This window comes from Podarcis cretensis, assembly GCF_951804945.1.
Source record: "Podarcis cretensis genome assembly, chromosome: Z".
In the NCBI taxonomy this organism is placed as follows: Eukaryota; Metazoa; Chordata; class Lepidosauria; order Squamata; family Lacertidae; genus Podarcis; species Podarcis cretensis.
This window is the reverse complement of record NC_137184.1, coordinates 8,963,565-8,984,142: the sequence shown is the minus strand read 5'-3', so window position 1 is coordinate 8,984,142 and position 20,578 is coordinate 8,963,565. Positions and strand designations below refer to the sequence as shown.

At 44.3% G+C, this 20,578-nt stretch overlaps 1 protein-coding gene across 13 annotated transcripts in view; it reads left to right on the top strand.

Annotated features, from left to right (window-relative positions):
- Positions 1-544: 544 nt before the first annotated feature.
- The window catches only part of CACNA1B (calcium voltage-gated channel subunit alpha1 B), a 326,691-nt gene continuing 306,657 nt past the window's right edge, over positions 545-20,578 (top strand). For 12 of the 13 annotated variants that reach the window (XM_079961879.1, XM_079961878.1, XM_079961877.1 and 9 more), the window contains exons 1-3: positions 565-1,089; positions 4,414-4,519; positions 18,023-18,162. In XM_079961879.1, coding sequence (XP_079818005.1) covers positions 785-1,089; positions 4,414-4,519; positions 18,023-18,162 — 551 coding nt within the window. In that variant the 5' untranslated portion in view covers positions 565-784. Of the gene's footprint in view, positions 1,090-4,413; positions 4,520-18,022; positions 18,163-20,578 lie in introns of all 13 variants that reach the window. The other variant, XM_079961868.1, reaches the window with a different exon arrangement.

Below are 20,578 nucleotides of genomic sequence, written 5' to 3'. Positions count from 1 at the left end.
CTGGGTGGAGTAGGCGCCGGTGATTGGCTACCCGGCAGTCAGCTGCCTGGGCTTTTTGTGCGCTCGCGTGTGCGAGTGTGTGTGAGTGTGGAGGGGCGAGGTTCACAAACCGGTTGCTCTTGACGCTTCCATTTCATTTTCTCCAAGGCTGGAGATCTTGGACGGAGGAAGCCCTGGAGGAGGAGGAGGAGCGGGGCAGCCGCAGCTGCTGCCCCGTCTCTGCCTCATCCCCGTTTGCTTTATCCAGCAAAAAAAGGGAAGAAGCCCCAGAAGCACAAGATTTTCTCCTCTTTCACCCTGCCGGTGCAAAAAAAGAAAGAAACAGAGAATGAATAACCCCAGGGCGCCGGCGGATCAGGCAGGCTGAGCCTCGGGAGGGGAAGCCCTTCGTGCCTCCTACGAAAAGCCACGGGCGAGACCTGAAAAGGGCCGTTGCGGGAAGTTGAGCCCTTCCTCCAAGGACTGAGCCTCGCCCTCACCTCCATCGCTTGACGGCTCCCTCCCTTTTCCTTCTCCTCCTCCTCCTCTCCTTCTCGCCGAGCCTCGCCCCTGCCTGGTGGCGGCGGCGGCAGCAGCAGCTGCTTAACCGCCTCCTCCTCCTCCTTTTGCTGCCTTCAAGCTCCAGCCGCAGCCAGCCAACCTTCGCCAGGATCGCAGCAGCAGCAGCGGCGGCGGCGGCAACCCAGTGAGCCTCGCTCCCTCCCTCCTCCTCTGGCGCTGGGATGCGTCTTCCTCCTCGCGGCTCGGCTGCCAGCTTGGAGTGCTGCGACGCGCTTGGAGCACTATGGCTCGCTTCGGAGACGACCTACCCAGCCGCTATGGAGGTGGTGGCGGGGGTGGCGGCGGCGGCAGCGGCGGTGGGCCGGTGGTGGGCGGCGGAGGCCGCGGCAGTAGCCGCCAAGGACCCCCGGGCCAGCCCGGCCAGCGACCCCAGGTGTACAAACAATCTAAGGCCCAGCGGGCCCGAACCATGGCAATTTACAACCCCATCCCGGTCAAGCAGAACTGCTTCACTGTCAACCGCTCCCTCTTCATCTTCAGCGAGGACAACGTGATCCGCAAGTATGCCAAGAGGATCACGGAGTGGCCATATCCTTTGCTTGGCGGACGGTGGGGGAGAGTTTGGAGGGAGGCGGTTGGGGTCCGAGACTCCAGTAACGCGTGGGGACTGTCCTCCTCCTCCCGCCCCGTGGCCTGAGCACAGGGTAGGCTGAGGGTGCCTCTGATGAATCTGGACCGCTCACGTGTCGAGGGAATGGGGTTCAGGGACAGTTGCAGGTGTTCTTTCAGGCGTGGTTGTATTGGGGAGGCCGAGGGTCGCATTTCATGTAGTGGTTGGGCGTGCCTGGTCCTCTGAGTGAGCCAAGGCCGGACACTCTCCCCCATCCCCCAACTTTACATCAAACTCTTCTTAGACTAGATAAATGATTTTTTTTAAAAAAAGTGGGAAGGGGCTTCTCACTGCAAGCCCCCCCCCCGCCTGTATAGATTCTGTATAGATTCCCTGAGACACCTGAGGAAACATGAATGGGGTCTTCCTGTCCCCTGGGAGCACTAGGTTCGTGGCACAGTGTGCTCTCCTCTCAGTCTCTGGAGTATTTTCTGTCACCTGAAGCGACAGGTTAACCTCCCTAAACGTTGTCACACCTGACTTGATTCACTTTACTTCTTCATCCATCTCTCCAGCTGTTTGTATGGGTGTGAGTGGGCGGGTGGCAGAAATCTCAGGGTGGGGTGCTGGTTTATTGTTGTCTCCTTTTGGATCAAGAAGGCTGATGAAACTTCCCTCTCTCCCCTTCATTTTCAAAGCCTTAAGTTGTTACCACCCAAAATAAGTCAGTTCGTTATACCATACATTTATTCGGATTTAAAGAAGTTGGTTCATGTCTCTTAATAAGCCACTGTTTCGAGTAAACTGTGTGTCACACAATATCTGCATTTGGGACAATGCAGTTCAAAGCCTTTCTTGAAAAGACTGGTGTAACTGTTGATTTTGCTGTGGAGTGTGTGTGTTTTTATGTTATGTGGTGTGGCTCTACTTCAGTTTTGCACATTTCACTGTGGCATTGTAGAAGCAGTACCTCTCTTCAGAATTCCTGCATGCTCTTGTTAGTTTTAGCTTGTTCTTTTCATTTGTGTTCTATGTCAGGATAATCTCACCAGTGCTGGCAAAGTACTTAGATTCTTGTCCTGATAGTTGGGCTGTGGAAGACTTTCAGGGTGATCACCTCTCTAGCTAAGAATATCACCACAGATTTCTTTTAAAACCAGTCCTGGTATTTGGATTAGATCCATCTTCTTCTTTTTTTAAGAACTGGGCATGTTTCAGTATATTGTAGTGAGTTGTAAATTGTTGACATGTCAGTGATATCTGAAGGGGATGCATTTTGGCAAAACTTACATCAAGCCAAAATCCCTAACTGAAGAAAGCTACACAAGTGTGCCTGCTTTCTACTGTGTAAATGTGTGTGTACACAATTGTTTATGGACAGAGCAAAAGCTTCTGTACACACACATTGTGCCACAGCCAATTAAATTTTACTAAGAGCAGACCCCCTGAAAATAATGGACCTAAATTAGTTATGTCCATTAATTTCAATGGATCTGCTCTGAGTATGTTGAAACACTGGATGCAACCTGGTGTGTGCTATGTCAGCACATATGGCAAGCAAAATATCTCAGTTTTTACACCATCTGAACCTCCTGCACAAGTAAATAGCCCTATTTGCTATTTCAGAAGCCCGCTCAATTTTGTATATCAGGCGTGCCCATGTCTGACTTCTATGGAGCTGAAAGGGCCACAGTCTGTGCACATTTCCTCTGTCTCTCCACTTGACCTGACTCCAGAGGAGTCCCCTCCTAGGAACAAGTCAGACTGTCAGTTCATCTGGCTCATTGAACATGGCTGAACATGGGACCTTCTGCATGTGAAGCAGATGCTGTACCCATTGAGCTATATGACCCTTTCCTGTGCCTTTCTTCCTTTCATGTTGTAAGCAATTGTGGCCATGGTAGTGGAACTGTCTGTAGCAGAATGAGCAAAAAGGAGGTTCTTCCATCCTGAGTTTAGGGTTAGGTTGCTAAGTAATCCTTCCCTCCCTCCCTCTGTGTGTGTCCAAATATGTATTGGCAGATCTGTACTAGTGTCAGGAGTGTGCTTTCATGGCAGCATTCCCAGGGGGGTCTCCTGTTGTTTTCTTTTTATCTGAAATCATATAGCTAATAATGCTCGCAGAACAGCAACCAGACCTGCCCTTAGCAACATGGCAAGCTGTTCCCCTTCCCGGTTGAAACTGTGTGCATGCAGGGGAAGTATTGACAGGGCAAACAGAATCCACCAGATTGCTGGAAGAGGCGAATTGGAAGGCATCTGTGCTGCAGCCAAGCTTGGGATAAATGTACCTCAAAGAAAAGCTTTGTGGCAATTCAAGTGTTGTATTTCTGCAAGGCTAGATTCTTTCATTGCATGGTGGTGGGGGTGGGGTGCAGAAGCTTATTGGGAACTTCAGAAGCTCTCTAGTAATGCATGGTGACTGTGAGGCAAGCTTCATTTGGAGTGTTTTGGTTGGGGGTGGGTAAGTCTGTTCCAGCACAAGCATCTAGGAGGGCTGGGTGTGTGCTAGTGTGCTGGTGTGCCTACGGCGGTGACTGGTGCAAGGTTTAAATCAAGCCGTCTCTGGTACCCAGGGGAGCTCGCTGTGCTGCTGAAACACTTCCCTGCCATCTGGGCCTTGGCCTAGAATTGGGCATGGATCCAGTGATACACACGCTGCAGAGAAGGGAGCTCGCTCGCTATAAAGGCACAAGGCTACTCTGACATAAATCCTTGCTTGGAAATGAATTAAGATCCATTCTCTATGGTCCCCCCCTTTTCTTTTAGTCAAGCCCTTCTGCTACAAGGCAGCACAGATTTTGCTTTCTATACTGGCTTGGCAAGGCTGTTGTTGTGTAGTGATTCAAAACATGATCTGATATGTGCTGGTTCACATTTTAGCGAAACGCAGAACTTGTTGTGTGGCCTTTTTGGACAAGCTGTCTGCTCTTAACTTCAGCTCTTTCCCAGAGAGGATAAGAATAATGCCAGGCTACTTTACACGGTTTGTGCCAGGATTTGGCCAATGAGTTACTTTTAAAGCTGTTTGTCAGCAGAATGGACTCCATTGGGAGGTAGTGGACTTTCCTTCCTTGGGGGTTTTTAAGCAGAGATTGGATGGCCACCTGTCATGAATGCTTTAGTTGAGATTCCTGCATTTGCATGGGGTTGGACTAGATGACCCTTGGGGTCCCTTCCAATTCTCCAACTCTATGAAAATGGCATTTGAAAGAATTGGATACACATGAGTCCAGTTTATTGCTGATTTTCTCTTGCATACTTCTGTTGATCAGTTTTTTTTCTTTAACTCTTGCTTCCACTCCTTTTGAATATATGATCTTGGCTACAATCATTGCTAATTGCATCGTCTTGGCCTTGGAGCAACACTTACCAGTTGACGACAAGACGCCCATGTCAGAGAGGCTGGTGAGTACCATTTATTTTGTGGGGGAGGGCAATGTTGTCATTCTTACCCTCTTACTTAATTGTATTTATCTGATTCCACTTATGAAGCACTTCCTGTAAAATCTGTGTCTGTTGTTGGCATCTGTCTGTCAGTAAAGGCTTCAGCCATAAGAAATATTATTATTATTATTTATCTACATAGCAAGAACAATCCCATATATAAAAAGGTTTAAAGCAATAAAAAAGAATAATTTCCCAGTCCTGTATACATGCAGACTAAGATAAAAATCTCCACTTAAATGGCTCATTGGGAAAAAAGAAGGTCTTCAAAAGGCGCCATGCCTGATGTGTAATGGGAGGTAGTTCCAAAGGATTGGTGCCTACTACACTCAAAGTCCAGCATCATGCCAATTTGGCCCTACGGCTGTGGGTGTCCAGGGTCTTGGGTGCCATGCACCCAAGGCCCTGGCACCAAAATTTGTGGCTGCCTTGCACCATCATGGGATTTTTTGGTGGGTGTTTGGGCACCCAGGGCCCCAGGGAATCAGCACCAATGTGCAGAGAGGACCTCCTGATGAGATGGTGCTGTGGTTCACAGGGGATACTGTTATCAGATGGCTATGTTCTGCCATCACCACTGGATGCAGTATGCCTCTGAAAGCCAATTGCTGTGAATCACAAGTGGGGAGCATGGTGTTGTGCTCAGGTCCTGCTTATGGGCTTTCCAGAGAAATCTGGTTGGCCCCTGTGACAACAGGATGCTGGACTAGATGGACCCCCTTTGGTCTGATCCAACAGAGCTCTTCTTATTTCTTAACCAGGTCAACGTTAAAAGCCTTATCCAATGGATAGCCTTATGTAATGGAGGATAAGGCTATGTTCTATCTCTACACCAGTGTTTCCCAACCTTGTGCCTCCAGCTGTTTTTGGACTACAATTCCCATCATCCCTTGCCACTGGTCTTGCTAGTCAGGGATGATGGGAGTTGTAGTTCAAAAACAGCTGGAGGCACAAGGTTGGGAAACACTGCTCTACACCCACTGCTGGAGACAGCATGATTCTGAACACTAGTTGCTGTGAACTGCAGTTGGGAGAGCACTGTTGACCTGTTTGCTTGTTTCCCAATGGGACATCTGGAAAAACAGGATACTGGACTAGATGGCCCTTTTGACTGATCCAGCAGAGCTCTTCTCATGTTCTAACTCTTTATTAGCCTACAGAGAGTAAGCAAAGTACAGTGGGAGAATGAGCAACTAACTGGTGATCAGAGTAAGCATCTGGGGAGAAACAGTCCTAAGATGGAATGCAGGAGGAGTCAGTTTTTGGGTAAACGTTGGTTGGGGAGCTGCATTGTGAAGTTTAGAGACGTGTGAATTTCAAAGAATGTCAGTGTTTTGGTTCCTGGACTGTTATGGAAAATGCGAATTTGATTGGTTCACACTCAGATGTGAACGGAATGTCATTCTTCCTCATCCCTGTACCAAGGCCACTGGCTAGCTGAGGCTGATGCAAGTGGTGTGGTCCAGGGAAGTGGCAGAGGAAGCCACTCGGGCACCTGGGGTGGTGCACCCAGGGGCAGGGCGAGTCGCCCATAGGGGCGAGGTGCACTATAGGGCCTCTGGAGTTTGCCTGCATCCTCTCACTCAGCTGCCCTACAGCTGGGGGAGAGGCAGCGGGTGGACCGTTTGGTTAGCAGTGAGCCTGTGTACACCTAAGCCACCGTGTCTCTCCCAGGAGAGATGCATGGCTCAGGCGCACTGCAGGCACAGCCGTGAGTGCCACCTGGCATTTTGTCACTCCCCTCAGTGGTGACAACTGGGGTGGCCTGCACCCACCACACCCTCTTCCTCTGCCCCTGGTCCAGGGAGGGGTGGGTCTGTGGTTGAAGGAAGCACCAATTCTGTTTTCTCAAACAGGGTCACATAGAGGCATTTGATAGTTTTGAACTGTTCATGTGAAGGAGAGAAGAAGGGAGGAGGGGGGGGGTCTTCTTCTGAAGATGAAATTTGATGGATTTACCATATTCCCTTTAAGAGAAAACAACACTGGGAGCAGCCCACTCACAAAGAAAATAACTTACCAGCAGGCTTTATGGTAATGAGGCAATTATAATATTTCAAATGCAAAGCAGAATGATTTTTGGGATAATCTCTTCATTCTTTATCAGCTGGCAGGGAGGGGGTGGAGGAGAGAAGCAGGCAGCCAGGGGTAGACATTTTCCTTGTTTTTTTTAAGGCTGCTTTGGAATGTTTCCGAAGCTCAACCTGAGTGGGTTTGGCTGCTCCTAGCACAGGGAGATGAAACCTTGAAACCTCCCTCCTTTGAAACATGTTAAACCTAAAAAAAAGAACATTGGGGAATGAAGTAAAAAGCTGAGGGTTTTAGGCAATTCCTTTTGCCTGTTTTTAGATGGTTCATTCCATATTCCACAAGTCCGTTAATATAACAGTTCCTGGATTTCATCTACTATTGTAAATGGGAGGAAGCACTCCTAATGTGAGAGTGTATCCAGACTGCCATGGGTGAGGACCCACTCTTCCCATGGGTAAAAGGTAAAGGTAAAGGACTTCTGGATGGTTAAGTCCTGTCAAAGGCAACTATGGGGTTGCGGTACTCATCTTGCTTCAGGCTGAGAGAGCCGGCGTTTGTCCACAGACAGCTTTCCGGGTCGTGTGGCCAGCAGGACTAAACTGCTTCTGGCACTCAGAGGACTGTGACGAGTGCCAGAGTGCATGGAAATGCCGTTTACCTTCCCGCCACAGTGGTACCTATTTATCTATTTGCACTTTACCTTACCTTTTTTCCCATGGGTAGACCAGGTCTGTGGACCAGTTACACCTGGATGGACAGTTACAAAAGGCCTTATTGGAGCCCTGGTCTACAGCCCATTGGTCACAATGGGTAGACCAGGTGGCCAAAATTCCCAATGTGTTTCAATTGAGAAAGGGCCTTGGCTCATGGATAGAGCATCTGCTCTGAATGCAGAAGGCCCCAGTATCAATCTCTGGCATCTCCAAGTAGGACTGGGAAATAAGTCCTGTCTGGAACCCTGGGGAGTTACTGTCAACCAGTATAGACAATACTGAGCTAGATGGACCAATAGTCTAATTCAAAATGAGGTAATTTCCTACATTGCTGTGTTCTGTGGCCCATACAAGGGCTCCTTCACATATAGATATACTGATCTGGAGGTCTGCACATGGACCACTTCTTTAAAAGTAAACTGATTCACTTGCCTAGCATGAAATTTAAAACCATGTGGCTCCATAAGTTTGTCTCTTGGAGGTGAAATCTAGGGCTTTAAAAAAAATATCCAAAACCCTTAACTGAGTATATGATTTTTACATCAGTTAGTTGATTATATTTGTATAAATGCGTATATCATTAGAACAATGTTTTGAAGTGGAATATCATACTTTTAGATAGTGGGCATTAAGATATGTTGTAGTAGGTAACATCTCAGAAGAAACATCTACTTCCCGTGATCTTAGAAAAGGCATTCTTCCTTGTGTGTGAGAGTTAAGAAAATATGCATTTTCCAAGTACAGGGTGTGTGTGTGTATGTGTGTGTGTGTGTGTGTGTATTCAAAGTTAATCTTACTCAAAGTAGAGCCATTAAAATATTGGACACAACTAACTTAGGTGAATTAATTTCATTGGGTCTACTCTCAGTAAAACATAGTTGGATGCAACTCTTTAGATTTTTTGAAGTGTTGCCAAATTAATTGAGGATGTATGTTTAGCCAGTCATCTGTCTTCTTTATGAATTTATTAATTTTATATAAAGATGTCTTTCTCACCCATCTGCTGCCACTTAGGGAAGTTACTAACAATTTAAAATCACAGTGCAATAAAAAAAAGTTAAAAAGGAAAAAAGAATGAAATAAAATACCTAGCATTTAAAATACACAATCATACAAAATATAGAGGAAAGAAATATAGAAATCTACAAGCGTCTTAAAATGTGACCGCTAGATTGGTTATTTTTTGGTTTGAGACATATTGCTATGGTTGCCTTAACTTAGTTCCCTGAATTATGGTGAAAAAATTCTTATGATTAAAAATCATTAGAAAGAAGCATGTTGTTATTAAAACAATCATTAGTTTTTAATAGTAAACTGATAACTATATAAGCCCTCCTCTACAAGCTTTTTTTGTTATTTGTAAAAAATCCTACCCTGCCAACAATAAGAAAAAAAAATATCAGGGTGGTTAATGTGAAATCAACATTAAAATTATTATTAGTATTGTTATTTATAAATTTTGTATAATGCCCTTCATCTGAATATCTCAGGGTGTTTCACAGCATAATTAGAGTGGCTTGTGAATAACATTCATGAAAGAAATCCCAAATATGTCACAAATCAGTAGGTCAGATTAATAGAGCAACATGGCTGGATTACGCATCAGAAAAAGCCTGGAAGAACTGTTGCATATGTATTGGATACAGAATATTGTCAATTTTACAATATTTTGGATGAGAAAAACCATACTGAAAGCCTTGATTTGCCATCTTATTTGCCTGTCTGAAGTAATGAGAATATAAAATCATGATTATGATGATAATTAAATACTTATCTCAATCACCTTTCATCAGAAGGTTACAGGGCAGTATATGAAAGTGTGAAAATAATTCAAGCATATGATATATTTGGAACAAATGCACATAACAAGCAACAAAACAAAGAGCAGATGAAAACTTATAACAAAAGGAACAAAAGTAATTCTATCCAACATGTCATTATTTTGTGAGATGGATTCAAGAGCATCATTGAAGCTCCTAATTTGCACCATTAAAGTAAAGCACTCGGCCTGCACTAGAACAAAAAAGGGGGGAAACGCTAACAAAAAAGGATCTGCAATGAAAATCTTGGGATGAAGGCATTTTAAACACTGCCTGAGCAAATAGGGATGAATGCTTGTTGTCACATAATGACCCTGTTAACAAATCAGAATGAGTGTTCAATAAAGGCCAGATATAATCTAACCTGCGTGTGAGCTTTGTGCAACAGATCAGGATGAATGCTCAACAAGTAAGTCATCTGGGAGAGCTCCGAAGGTTCCAGCCCTTATTAAATCCAGTTGATCCACTATTTGGCATAGAAAGTGAGTAGGAAATGACTTCAATAAGCATATAAAAAGAATCACAAAAGGAGGCTAGAGAGCTTTGGAGATGGAGATGGTTGCCAATGCATTTCAGTAAAACTCTTTCGCAAAAGAAGGCAGTGGTGGCCACCAATTTGGACAACTTTACAAGGTTAAGTCCAGTCATGGATGACTCTGGGGTTGCGGCGCTCATCTCACTTTACTGGCTGAGGGAGACGATGTTTGTCCACAGACAGTTTCCGGGTCATGTGGCCAGCATGACTAAGCCGCTTCTGGCGAACCAGAGCAGCACATGGAAACGCTGTTTACCTTCCCGCCGGAGCGGTACCTATTTATCTACTTGCACTTTGACGTGCTTTCAAACTGCTAGGTTGGCAGGAGCAGGGACCGAGCAACGGGAGCTCACCCCGTCGCGGGGATTTGAACTGCCGACCTTCTGATCAGCAAGTCCTAGGCTCTGTGGTTTAGATCACAGCGCCATCTGCATCCCTTTACAAGAGCACGAGACAAATTCATGGGGGGGGGGAGGTTATCGGGCTTCCTGTCATGATGGCTATACTCTGGTTTCACAGAGGCAATATGCCTCTGACTATCAGTTGCTGGAAACCACAGGCGGGGAGAGTGTGCTTATTCCTGCTCCTTCTTGTCAGATTCGTACAGGCATCATCCGTTTGGCCATTGTGAAAACAGGATTCTGGACTAGATGGGCCATTGGCCTGATCCAGCACACTCTTCTTATGTTCTTAAAATAAACTTGCTTTAAAAAAACAAATCCAATAACCAACCATCAATATAATAATAAACACAACATTATCTAACCATGATATACACAGCTTACAGTTCACTCTTCCGTGTTTATTCAAAAGTATGCCCCACTGTAGGCAATGCTAGTCCTACTTGGAGTAGAGCTGTAGAAATTGATGCACAAGACTAAGTTAGGTGCCTTGGATTGTATTCAGCTAAATTCTACTCTGAGAAGGGTAGACACTGAAATCGATGGGTCTAAGCTATTTATTCCCTTTAATTTCACTGAATATACTCTGAGTAGAACTAACATTGGGTACTACCCATTAACTTCAAAGGGTAAACTCTGAATTGACCTTAGTTGGGTACAACCTGTTGAGGTTAATGGTGTTTACACTTGAGTAAGCAAATACAGTGTTATGGCCTTAGATCAGGCATGGCCAAACTTGGCCCTCCAGCTGTTTTGCGACTACAACTCCCATCATCCCCAGCTAACAGGACCAGTGGTTAGGAATGATGGGAATTGTAGCCCCAAAACAGCTGGAAGGCCAGGTTTGGCCATGCCTGCCTTAGATGCTCAATGTTTAAACAATTCAGTGACTGCTGAATTGTTTAAATGCTGAGTGTTTCAGCTATGTGCACTGTGTATTATGGTTAGATACCTGCTGATATTTTTTCTTATTTTAATAATGGCCAGCTGCTCTGAGACTAGTTTTCCACAAATAAGGAGCTTTAAATTCCCCCCTTTTGTCATATTATGTGTGCTATTTTCTCTTCCACCTTAAGCTTGGAGGAAATAATATCTCAGGAAGCCTGTGTCATTATATCTTGATTGTACCCAGGTGAAACCAGCGGCGTAGTAACCGCCTGCAGCACCCCACACACTAAACAACTACTGTGATCCCTCAAGCTCCCCTGCCACCCAGAATCCAAACCCCCAATGCACAGAATCCAAACCCTCAATGTGTCGCAGTACAGACCCCCCCCTATGACCTGCCCCCCCACTGGCCTGGTGCAGACCTCTCCTGGCTAGCTACACTACTGGGTGAGACCAAAACAGTTGTTCAGTAGCAACTTCTGCAAAACCTTTATCAATAAAGGTTTAAAGATGGGAGTTTTGTGAGGAAATTACATTTTTCTTATGCCTTTTGGTTTGATGTAAGACCAAATCTGCTTCTTGAACCAATGATTCAAGCATAGCATATTTTCAGGTGCGCTTAAGAATTCTGCATCTGGTATATGGTGCCATTAGGGATAGAAGGAGCTGTCGTTTTTCGTCTGTTTGTTTCTCTGTTCCTCTCCTTCCAAACCTTAAGTTCACTTCTCCACATTCTCACAGCAATTTTGAAAAGTCCTTATTTGCCAGCATTTTAGTTCAAATTTCTCCTAATGAGCACACTTTTGTCTGCAGTTTTGACTAATATCCATGTTTTACACGCAATTTTCTGCAGTATGGATGCATTTTTGTATGGTATTCAAATTCATGGAGGGGGAGTAATTTTCAATTTGGGTTTTCCTCTTCTGTCAGCAAAATGTCTTTGGTCCAGTTCTGATGCTGCCCTGTTGATTGATGGTTCCATTCACCCTTGTCCTACAGTAACTCTTGCTAGAACCATCTCCCAGGAAGAGAATGGATTAATCTGCCCAAGTTGTTTTCTCATCCCCACTCCCCATCTTGAAATCCAGTTCCTCACACTTCTGTAGGTCTTGCGCTTGTTGGGTGGGGGCAGGGGCGGCAGGGCCGGTGGGGATCTTAATGAAAAGTTACAAGCCTTTTAGAGTCAATTTCTTCCTAATTTTCACCTGCGGTTTTGACTAATATACACATTTATTTATTTATTTGCAAAATAGTTTCCCCTAAAATGATATGCATGCTTCCTCTTAATTTTGGCCCATGTTCTTTGCTTGGAAGATATGCACAACCAAAACCACAAAACTGTAGATTTCAAAGGGTAGCTATACTTTGCTTTGTGTATTGGTTCACAATGTGGGAATTGATTCCTTCCTCTTTAAAATGCAAACAATATGGAAATTTCTCCCCCATCCCTACTCCCAGTGGCATCCTGCTTGCTTGCGCATGCTGCCCATCCCCTCTAGACCAGATAAAAGATTGGAGCACATGGCCCTCATTGTAAGTAATCCATGCAGAAGGCTTCTCATTTACCCAGGATGTGCTGCTTGTTGGTTCTGACATGGAGGCAGGGCATAGCAGCTTTCTCCCTTATTTAACATGACAGCCTTTTCACTCGGCTAATGGGCCTTGTTCTGTATCCTAACCACAGGCTCTTTAAAAGCAGCGAGGCATGAGCCAGTCGTATTAACCTCTGTTGAAAATAGGAAGTCTTTTCTTTTGCATGGCACACCTAAGGCTTTTGGGATGGTCTTTTTAGGGGCCTGGGTAGCCAGCTCTGGGATTAGGTTGTGAGGGATGCTAATGAGATTTATTCTAGGCTGCATTGCTTTGCCGCAAAGAACACCTCACATGAGACTTTTGTTTTTGTTTGGGGGGGGGGCCTAACTGTGTTTGTATCTTGTAGCAAAAGAAGTGGCACCATAAAGACTGACAAATATATTACGACATCAGCTTTTGTGGGCTACAGGAAAGCTTATGCCATAATAAATCTGTTAGTCTTTAAGGCTCTGGAAGACTCTCTGTAGGACTCTAAACTTTGAGTTGTTCATCCTTAAGCGAGATGGGCAGGCATTGCTCTTTTGTCATATAATTTTGGATTAGCACTTTAGGTCTTCTTTGTTTGCTGTTCTTACATGGAGTAGACCTACTCAAGTTTATGAGCTTAGCCATGGCCATTAATAAATGGGTAGAAAAAATACTAAATATAGCCCAGTATTTCTTATTGCCCTTCTTCAGAGGATCACAGGGCAGTTTACAATATAAAAACAGAAAATACATAGCATAATAAACAAAACAACAGTACCCAACACTTGTTTTTATCCTGGACGATAGTATGATATATTACAGGACTTCCGGGTTGGCGCCATCGCCGAATGGCGGACTCCCTCTGAGCTCCGGAGGGAGCCTGCTGGGCAGGGGTTGGGTCCCGCCGCGCCGGCGACGCGGGGACCCTCAAAAACCATGGGCGGTGATGCCCATGGACTTGGCGACTCGGCGGGCACCATTTGCGCCCCCCGACCCGCGAAGGAGCCTTTTAAAAGGCTGCGGAGCGGGTGACGGGGTGTGTGTGTGTGTGGTGCTATGAGTCCACTGCTTCCCCTGCCTAGCGAAGCCACATGCCATTCGATGGAGAGCACCGACTTCTTCTTTTGAAAATTTGGATTAAAAAGAACAACCCATGAGTAAATTTATCGGACTTAAAAGGAAAAATTTGCTTTATGAATTCGGAGCGAGCGGGGGAGGTGCAAAAAGGAAGTCCGCCCCCCCCCGTTGTAGATGATTTAACGCAAGGATTTGACAACTAAGATTGAGAGAAGATTCTGTTTATTAGAAAAAAGTTATTAATTTCACGAAGGGAAATTACAAGTATTTGTGCTGGAGGAGAAGAGTGGTTTTTGAGAACTAAAGTGTAACCCCCCGGGAACCGGGAGCGATCCGTTATGAGAGACTGGTGAAGAGATATAGAAATTTTGACAGCTGTCAAAGTAGCTGTCAAAGTGGGAGAATAAAAGAGAACTTTGTTATGATGACTTTGCTGGTTAGATTCGTTACAATTTGGATATAAACTATTGAAAACAAGGGCAACAAGTTAATTTGACTTTTGGGTGTGATCTGGAAGGAAACTAAGTTACCATAATCCCTCTAGAGGGAGTTCTGGGACATTGCAAGAATGGCAGCAAGTGGAAAAATACTCATGAAATTGAACAGGACTTTTTATCTCCTGGGAAAGCTGCAAAAACGAAGCATTATTTTGTCTACAGAGGTCTCTACACTAAAGGAGACAATGGATTTATCTATTGAAGAAAGGAAGGGACTTGACGTAAGTTTGTGTTCCTGAACAAATAAAGCCTCTGTAGAGGAACTAGAAGTTTTCGAATTAGAAGGTTTTTGCAGCGGAACAGGAAAGGAAACCTGAGGAATAAGAACTGGACTAAGCTCGAAGTTGGAACATTTGGGACATCCAGACTTTAAAAGGATCAAGAAACAGAATTTGAGTTATACTCTTAAACATAGAGGTCTGGATGGAAGAAGAATGATCTTTTCTGAGAGTTTCTCCAAGATTGGGCCTTCTGAAATTAAAGACTACCAAAAAGACGGCAAAGTGGAATCGAGAGAGATTTAGACATGGACGTGGGATCTCCTGGCCGGCAGTAGACAGATGGATGGATTTTGGGGATCGAAACCGGGAAAGGGGGGAGGGAGATTTGGAACCCAAAGGCTGTAAAATTATATCTTTTTATTTTCTCTTGTTTTACTTTGTGTGACAAAAAAAGGGGAATTCGTGGAAGGGAACTGGGGTCGATCTTAGGGAAGTACAAAAAAATATAAAGATAAATGGTTATACAAGATAAACTAAATTGAATAATGGGCTAATTGTAATTATAATAAGGTTTTAAAATTTGGGGTAAGAATTTGTGGAACTAATCTAATGGAAATGGAATACAAGAGGGGGAGGGATGGGGAAGTCCTGGAAAGATGTTAATGAAAGTAAGGTTTTAAACGCAAATTTTATCTTTTTCTTTTTTCTTTTTTTCTTTTTTTTCTGGATTTTTTGGAAATTTTAATAAATATCATTTTAAAAAAAAGATAGTATGATATATTACAATTGTATGATATTATGATGTCACAGTTATGTGATATTATGATTTTATATTATGATTGTATGGTATTGTATCATGATTGTATAGTATTATGATTATGTAAGATTGATTGCAGCCTCCGGGAGCTCATAATCAGGACTTGTAAACAGGGGCATTTGTGAGGGTGGTTTGAGGGGAAGGTCCCAAGTGCTGCCTCATGGGGTACACAGGACCAAGAGACATGGGTGGTGAGGGAGCTGCTGCAGTGACCAGCAACACCTGTGCCATGTTCGTCTTCTTGCCCAAGAAGGTGCAAAACTACACTCAGTTGCCTTGCTGAACGAGAAGGCACAGCAGCTTGAGCTCACTTAGCCACACTCTGAGCTACTGGCCAAGAGGAGGAATTCCTTGATAGAGCAGAGTGGACTGTGCTGGAGCAGTGATGCACCTAGGGAGGTGGAAGATCTCCCCATGCAGAAGACGAACCTCTGGAGGAACATGACACGCGGATGCAAGACTGCCAGGATCCATGTATTGCTGGAGCTGCAAGGTTGATTCCATGCCCTCACCTTGGACTGCCTACGGGCCTCCACAGGGTTTAATCTGGAACTGCAGACATGCATTCTGGACCTTAAGAAGGCTGATTTCAAAAACCTTAAGGAACTACTGGGTGAGATCACATGGTCAGAAATACTTCAAAGATTAATGGGAGTTTCTTAAAGGTGAAAGATGGAAGACACAGATGCAAACAATTCCAACAAGAAAGAAATTGGGAGGCATCTAAAGAAACCAGGGTATCTGCATAAGGAGCTTACCGATGAGCTTAGATTTAACAACGCCATGAATAAGAAATGAAAGAAAGGGGAAATCACAAAAGAAGAGTATATATGAGTAACCAACAGTCTCAGAGAGAAGGTCAGGCAGGCCAATGCTCAGAATGAGTTCAGGCTTACAGGATACATTAATAATGATAATAAAAGGTTTCTTTGGCTGTGTTAGAAACAGGAGGAAGAATGAATAATAATAATAATAAATTTTATTTATACCCCGCCCTCCCCGGCCAGAGCCAGGCTCAGGGCGGCTAACACCAGTAAAATTACAGTAAAAAGAGTTGGAGTTTCTGGGTCAGCTTCAAGGGCAGCCCCACATAGAGCAAGTTACAATAATCAAGCCTGGAGGTGACCGTTGCATGGATCACTGTGGCCAGATCAGGGTGAGAAAGGTAAGGGACCAACTGCTTAATATAGCAGAGATGGAAAAATGCCACCTTTGGTGTGGCTGCAACCTGCGCCTCCATGGAAAGCAAAGTTCTCTGATTGGAAAAGACGGAGAAATGCTATTAGGTGATAGAGAGAAGGCAGAAATGATCAATACCTACTTTGCCTCTGTCTTCATCCAAAAAGGAAAGTGGTGCCCAAGCTGGTGATAATGGAATAAACAAAGCAAGGAGGAAGCTGCAGCCCCAGAAAGGAAAAGAGGGGGTAAGGGAACATCTAGCTACTTTAGATGAATTCAGATCTTCAGGGTCTGATGAGCTGCATCCAAGGGTACTAAAGGAGCTGGCATAAGTAATCTCAGAGTCTATAAACTTTGAGAATTCCTGGAAACAGGTGAGCTCCCTACAGTCTGGAGGTGGGCAAAAGTTATATCCAACTTCTCAAAAAAGAGGAAAAAGAAGACCCAGGTAACTACTAACTGGTCAGCTTGAAACTGATACCAAGAAAGATCCCCGAACAAACAATTTAATGGTTGGTCTGTGAGCACTTAGAAAAGGATGTTGTGATTACTAAGACCTGGCATGGTTTCTCAAAAACAAGTAATACCAAATGAGTCTCATTACTTTTTTTGATGGCGTTGCAAGCAGTGGCAGACTTTAAGCTCTTCAGCCAGGCCTCTACCATTGCACATACACACACATTTGCACAAATAACCTTCCAAGTTGTCCTAGCCAGTTGCCTGAATCTAAGAAAATGAGGGAGGGGGGCACATCTAGGGAGACAGGTGCTGTCGTTCTTTGCACCTTCACAGGTGGTGAACATGGCTGTTGTCAAACAGGTATCTGTTCAGAGCTGCTCCGAGTTGCCCTGCAACTTTCTGCAACAACTTCATCGTGAGTTCTGGCACCTATTTTTCGGGGGGGGGGGAATACTGATGATAACTCCCAACATTTCTGAGTTCTGTCCATGCTGGCCAGGGCTGATGGGAGTTGGAGTCCAACAATACCTAGAGCGAAAAAGTTTTCCACCCCTTCTCTAAGAAGCAACTCCCTTTAGGAGGGAATTCTTTCATGCGGTGGGGAATTCTGCTTCTTTGAACAGGGGTGAGGAGGCTGTGGAACTCCAGATGTTGCAACTCCCAGCATCCCTGACCATTGGCTGTGTTGCCTTCTGCTCTGATGGAAGCTGCAGTGCAGCAATATCCACCTGCTATATTCCTGTCAAGCTGCTAACAATACTCCCTCTTTGCTTCTTAGCTGACCTCAATTCTGGCTCAAAATGGGGAGAGTGATTGTGTAGATTCACTCTGCAAAGGGGGCAGAATCAATGAGGAAAGTAGGAAATCAGGAAGGATTTCGGGAAATGGGACACGAGGTAGTGATTCCAGTTTCAACTCATAAAAAGGCCTCAGATTATATGCAGAAGACACTGGATGACTCTACGATAACATAGGCTTGGAGGATAACACACTCTCATCTTTTCTTTTCAATCTTCATTTGCTTCACTATTTCATAAGTTTGAACCTAAAACACAAACATGAATTTGAGGTGACTCACAGGAGAGGAAATGCAGGGTAGGATGGCTGAGGGTGAAGTTTACAGTCTGTACAGTGTAGAAAAACCAAACCAAACAGTGAACTCTTGATAGCAAGAAATAAAACGTGAATTGACTATCCCAGCACCTGTAGAATTGTAGCTCTTTGCCTGACATTGCTGCTCTTCCCCTTCCCTCCTCTTCTTTTTAGGATGACACTGAGCCATATTTTATTGGAATATTTTGCTTTGAAGCTGGCATTAAGATCATCGCGCTGGGTTTTGCTTTCCACAAAGGCTCTTATCTCCGAAACGGCTGGAACGTGATGGATTTTGTTGTCGTCCTTACAGGGTAAGTGATCTCCCCCTCTCCCCGCTCTCTCTCGCCCGTCTCCACAATTCGTAGAAATTATGCTGAGAGTGAGTTGCTTTGATGCTTATTATTATCATCAGCAAGGTGAAGAAGAGAGTATGATGCTATTAAGATTCTATAGTAAAGCTATATTTGAAGACTTACAGAGGAGCTGTTGCGGAGGTGAATTTGGGCAAGCCTTTGTCTAGCCCAAGTTTATGAACACACTTAAAAAATAATAGATGGTTGGCAGATCTTAACTCTGAAGGCAATCCTTTTCATTTCTTTCTTCTTCTTTTTAATGCCAAATCGTCTTCTGAAAAGTACAGAACAGTTTCAAAAGCAGGAAATGTTTTAGAGGTGGATTAGATCGGACAATATGTGAACAAAAGGAGGCTCACTTTGCCTTAGAGACCAAGAAGAATGCAAAGGGGTAGGAGTCACGAAGTAGCAGAATACTGAATAAAAATGATCAATATGCTGGATATTTTGGAAAGATGATGATTTGCTCTTCAGTTATAAAACATCTAGTTGTGCCCTATTTTGAGCTTCTGGATATGGTATAATAAGGAGTGGGTGTCCATTTTCCTCCTTGTACCTTTACAGTTATTGACTGGTATAAACTGAGAAGTACCTCAGGTGTGTTGCTGAGCTGAAATACCCAACTGGCATCTTTGGATCATTTGGGGGATTGGGTAAAGGAGGGTGAGGGCTTGGCAAGGGGAATGGGGTTGTCCTAAGTAAGGTTGGCAAGCAACATAAGCAGGGTCTGCATCCCCAAATATTTATATAGATGGCAGACTGGCTTAGAGCTATTCTTCCTTTACTCATGGACAGGCCTGTGTGTTTGTCTGCTGTAACATGTGCCATTGTAATGAAACTAAATAAAGTGTACACCTGGCTCTTCATAATAATTGTTTTATTCACATGTGAATTGATTCAAAGTGGCTAATCAGTTAAACTTGTATGTTCAGACGGTTTAGTCTTAAGCATGCTTGCTCCAAAATAAGATTAGCATTCATGTTCAGTTAAGGAAGCTATGGTATCTAGCTAAGTTCTACTCAGACCAGTACAATCATACCTCAGGTTACAGATGCTTCACGTTGCAGTTTTTTTGGGTTACAGACCGCCGAAACCCAGAAGTACTGGAACAGGCTACTTCTGGGTTTCTGCGCTTTGCGCATGCGCAAAAATGCTAAATTGTGCTTTGCGCATGCACAGAAGTGCCGAATCGCAACCCGCGCATGTGCAGATGTTGCGGACGTGCATCCCACATGGATCACGTTCACAACCCGAACGTCCACTGTACACAAATAAGTCGTGTCCATCCATTTCAGTGTGTCTGCTCTGAGATGGGATGAATAATGGTTACAAACCTTAATTCTTAATGTAGTTAAAATAAGCACACTAAACCAGAAATACCTAATAATGGCCTACTTGGATCAGGGGAGTGCTGTGAACATAGCGTATCTTGATGTCAGTAGGTTTTTGACTAAGTCCCCCATGATATTCTTGCGGAGATATGTGGGCTGGACAAGGACCATCTGAAGAAGTGTGCATGCACACGAAAGCTCATACCAAGAACTAACTTAGTTGGTCTTTAAGGTGCTACTGGAAGGAATTTTTTTATTTTGTTTTGACTATGGCAGACCAACACGGCTACCTATCTGTAATTGGATGAATATATGGAGGGGATGCTCATCAGATTTGCAGATGACTGGAAGGGGATGCCAGTGATGCAGAAGACAGAATCAGGATTAAAATGATCTTAACAGGTTGGAGAACTAGGAGAAAACTGACAAAATGAATTTCAATAGGGACAAATGTCAGGTTCTGCACTTAGGTAGGAAGAACCAGCTGCCCAAATCTAAGATGGGGGGCACCTGGCTTGCCAGTAGTACATGTGAGAAGGATCTAGGAAACTTAATAGATCACAAGCTTAACATGAGTCAGCAGTGTGGTGCAGCAGGAAAAAAAGCTAATGCTATTCTAGGCTGCATCAATAGACATATATTGTCATGATCAAGGTAAGTAATATTACCACTCTATTCCCCCTTAGTCAGACCACACCTGGAGTACTGTATCCAGCTCTGGGCACCACAAGTTATGAAAGATATCAATAAGCTAGAACGTGTGCAGAGGAGGACAACCAAGTTGATCAGGGGTCTGGAAATCAAGCCTTATGAGGAATGGTTGAGGGAGCTGGGTATGTTTAGCCTGGTAAAAAGGAGGAGACAGGATTGCATTCTTCAAATATCTAAAGGGCTGTCACATGGAACAGGGAATAAGCTTGATTTCTCTTGCTCTGGAGGCTAGGACCTCAGTTTACAAGAAAGGAGATTCTGACTAAATACAAGGAATAACTTTCAGACAAATATCAGCGGAACAGCCTCTCTTGGAAGTTAGTGAACTCTCC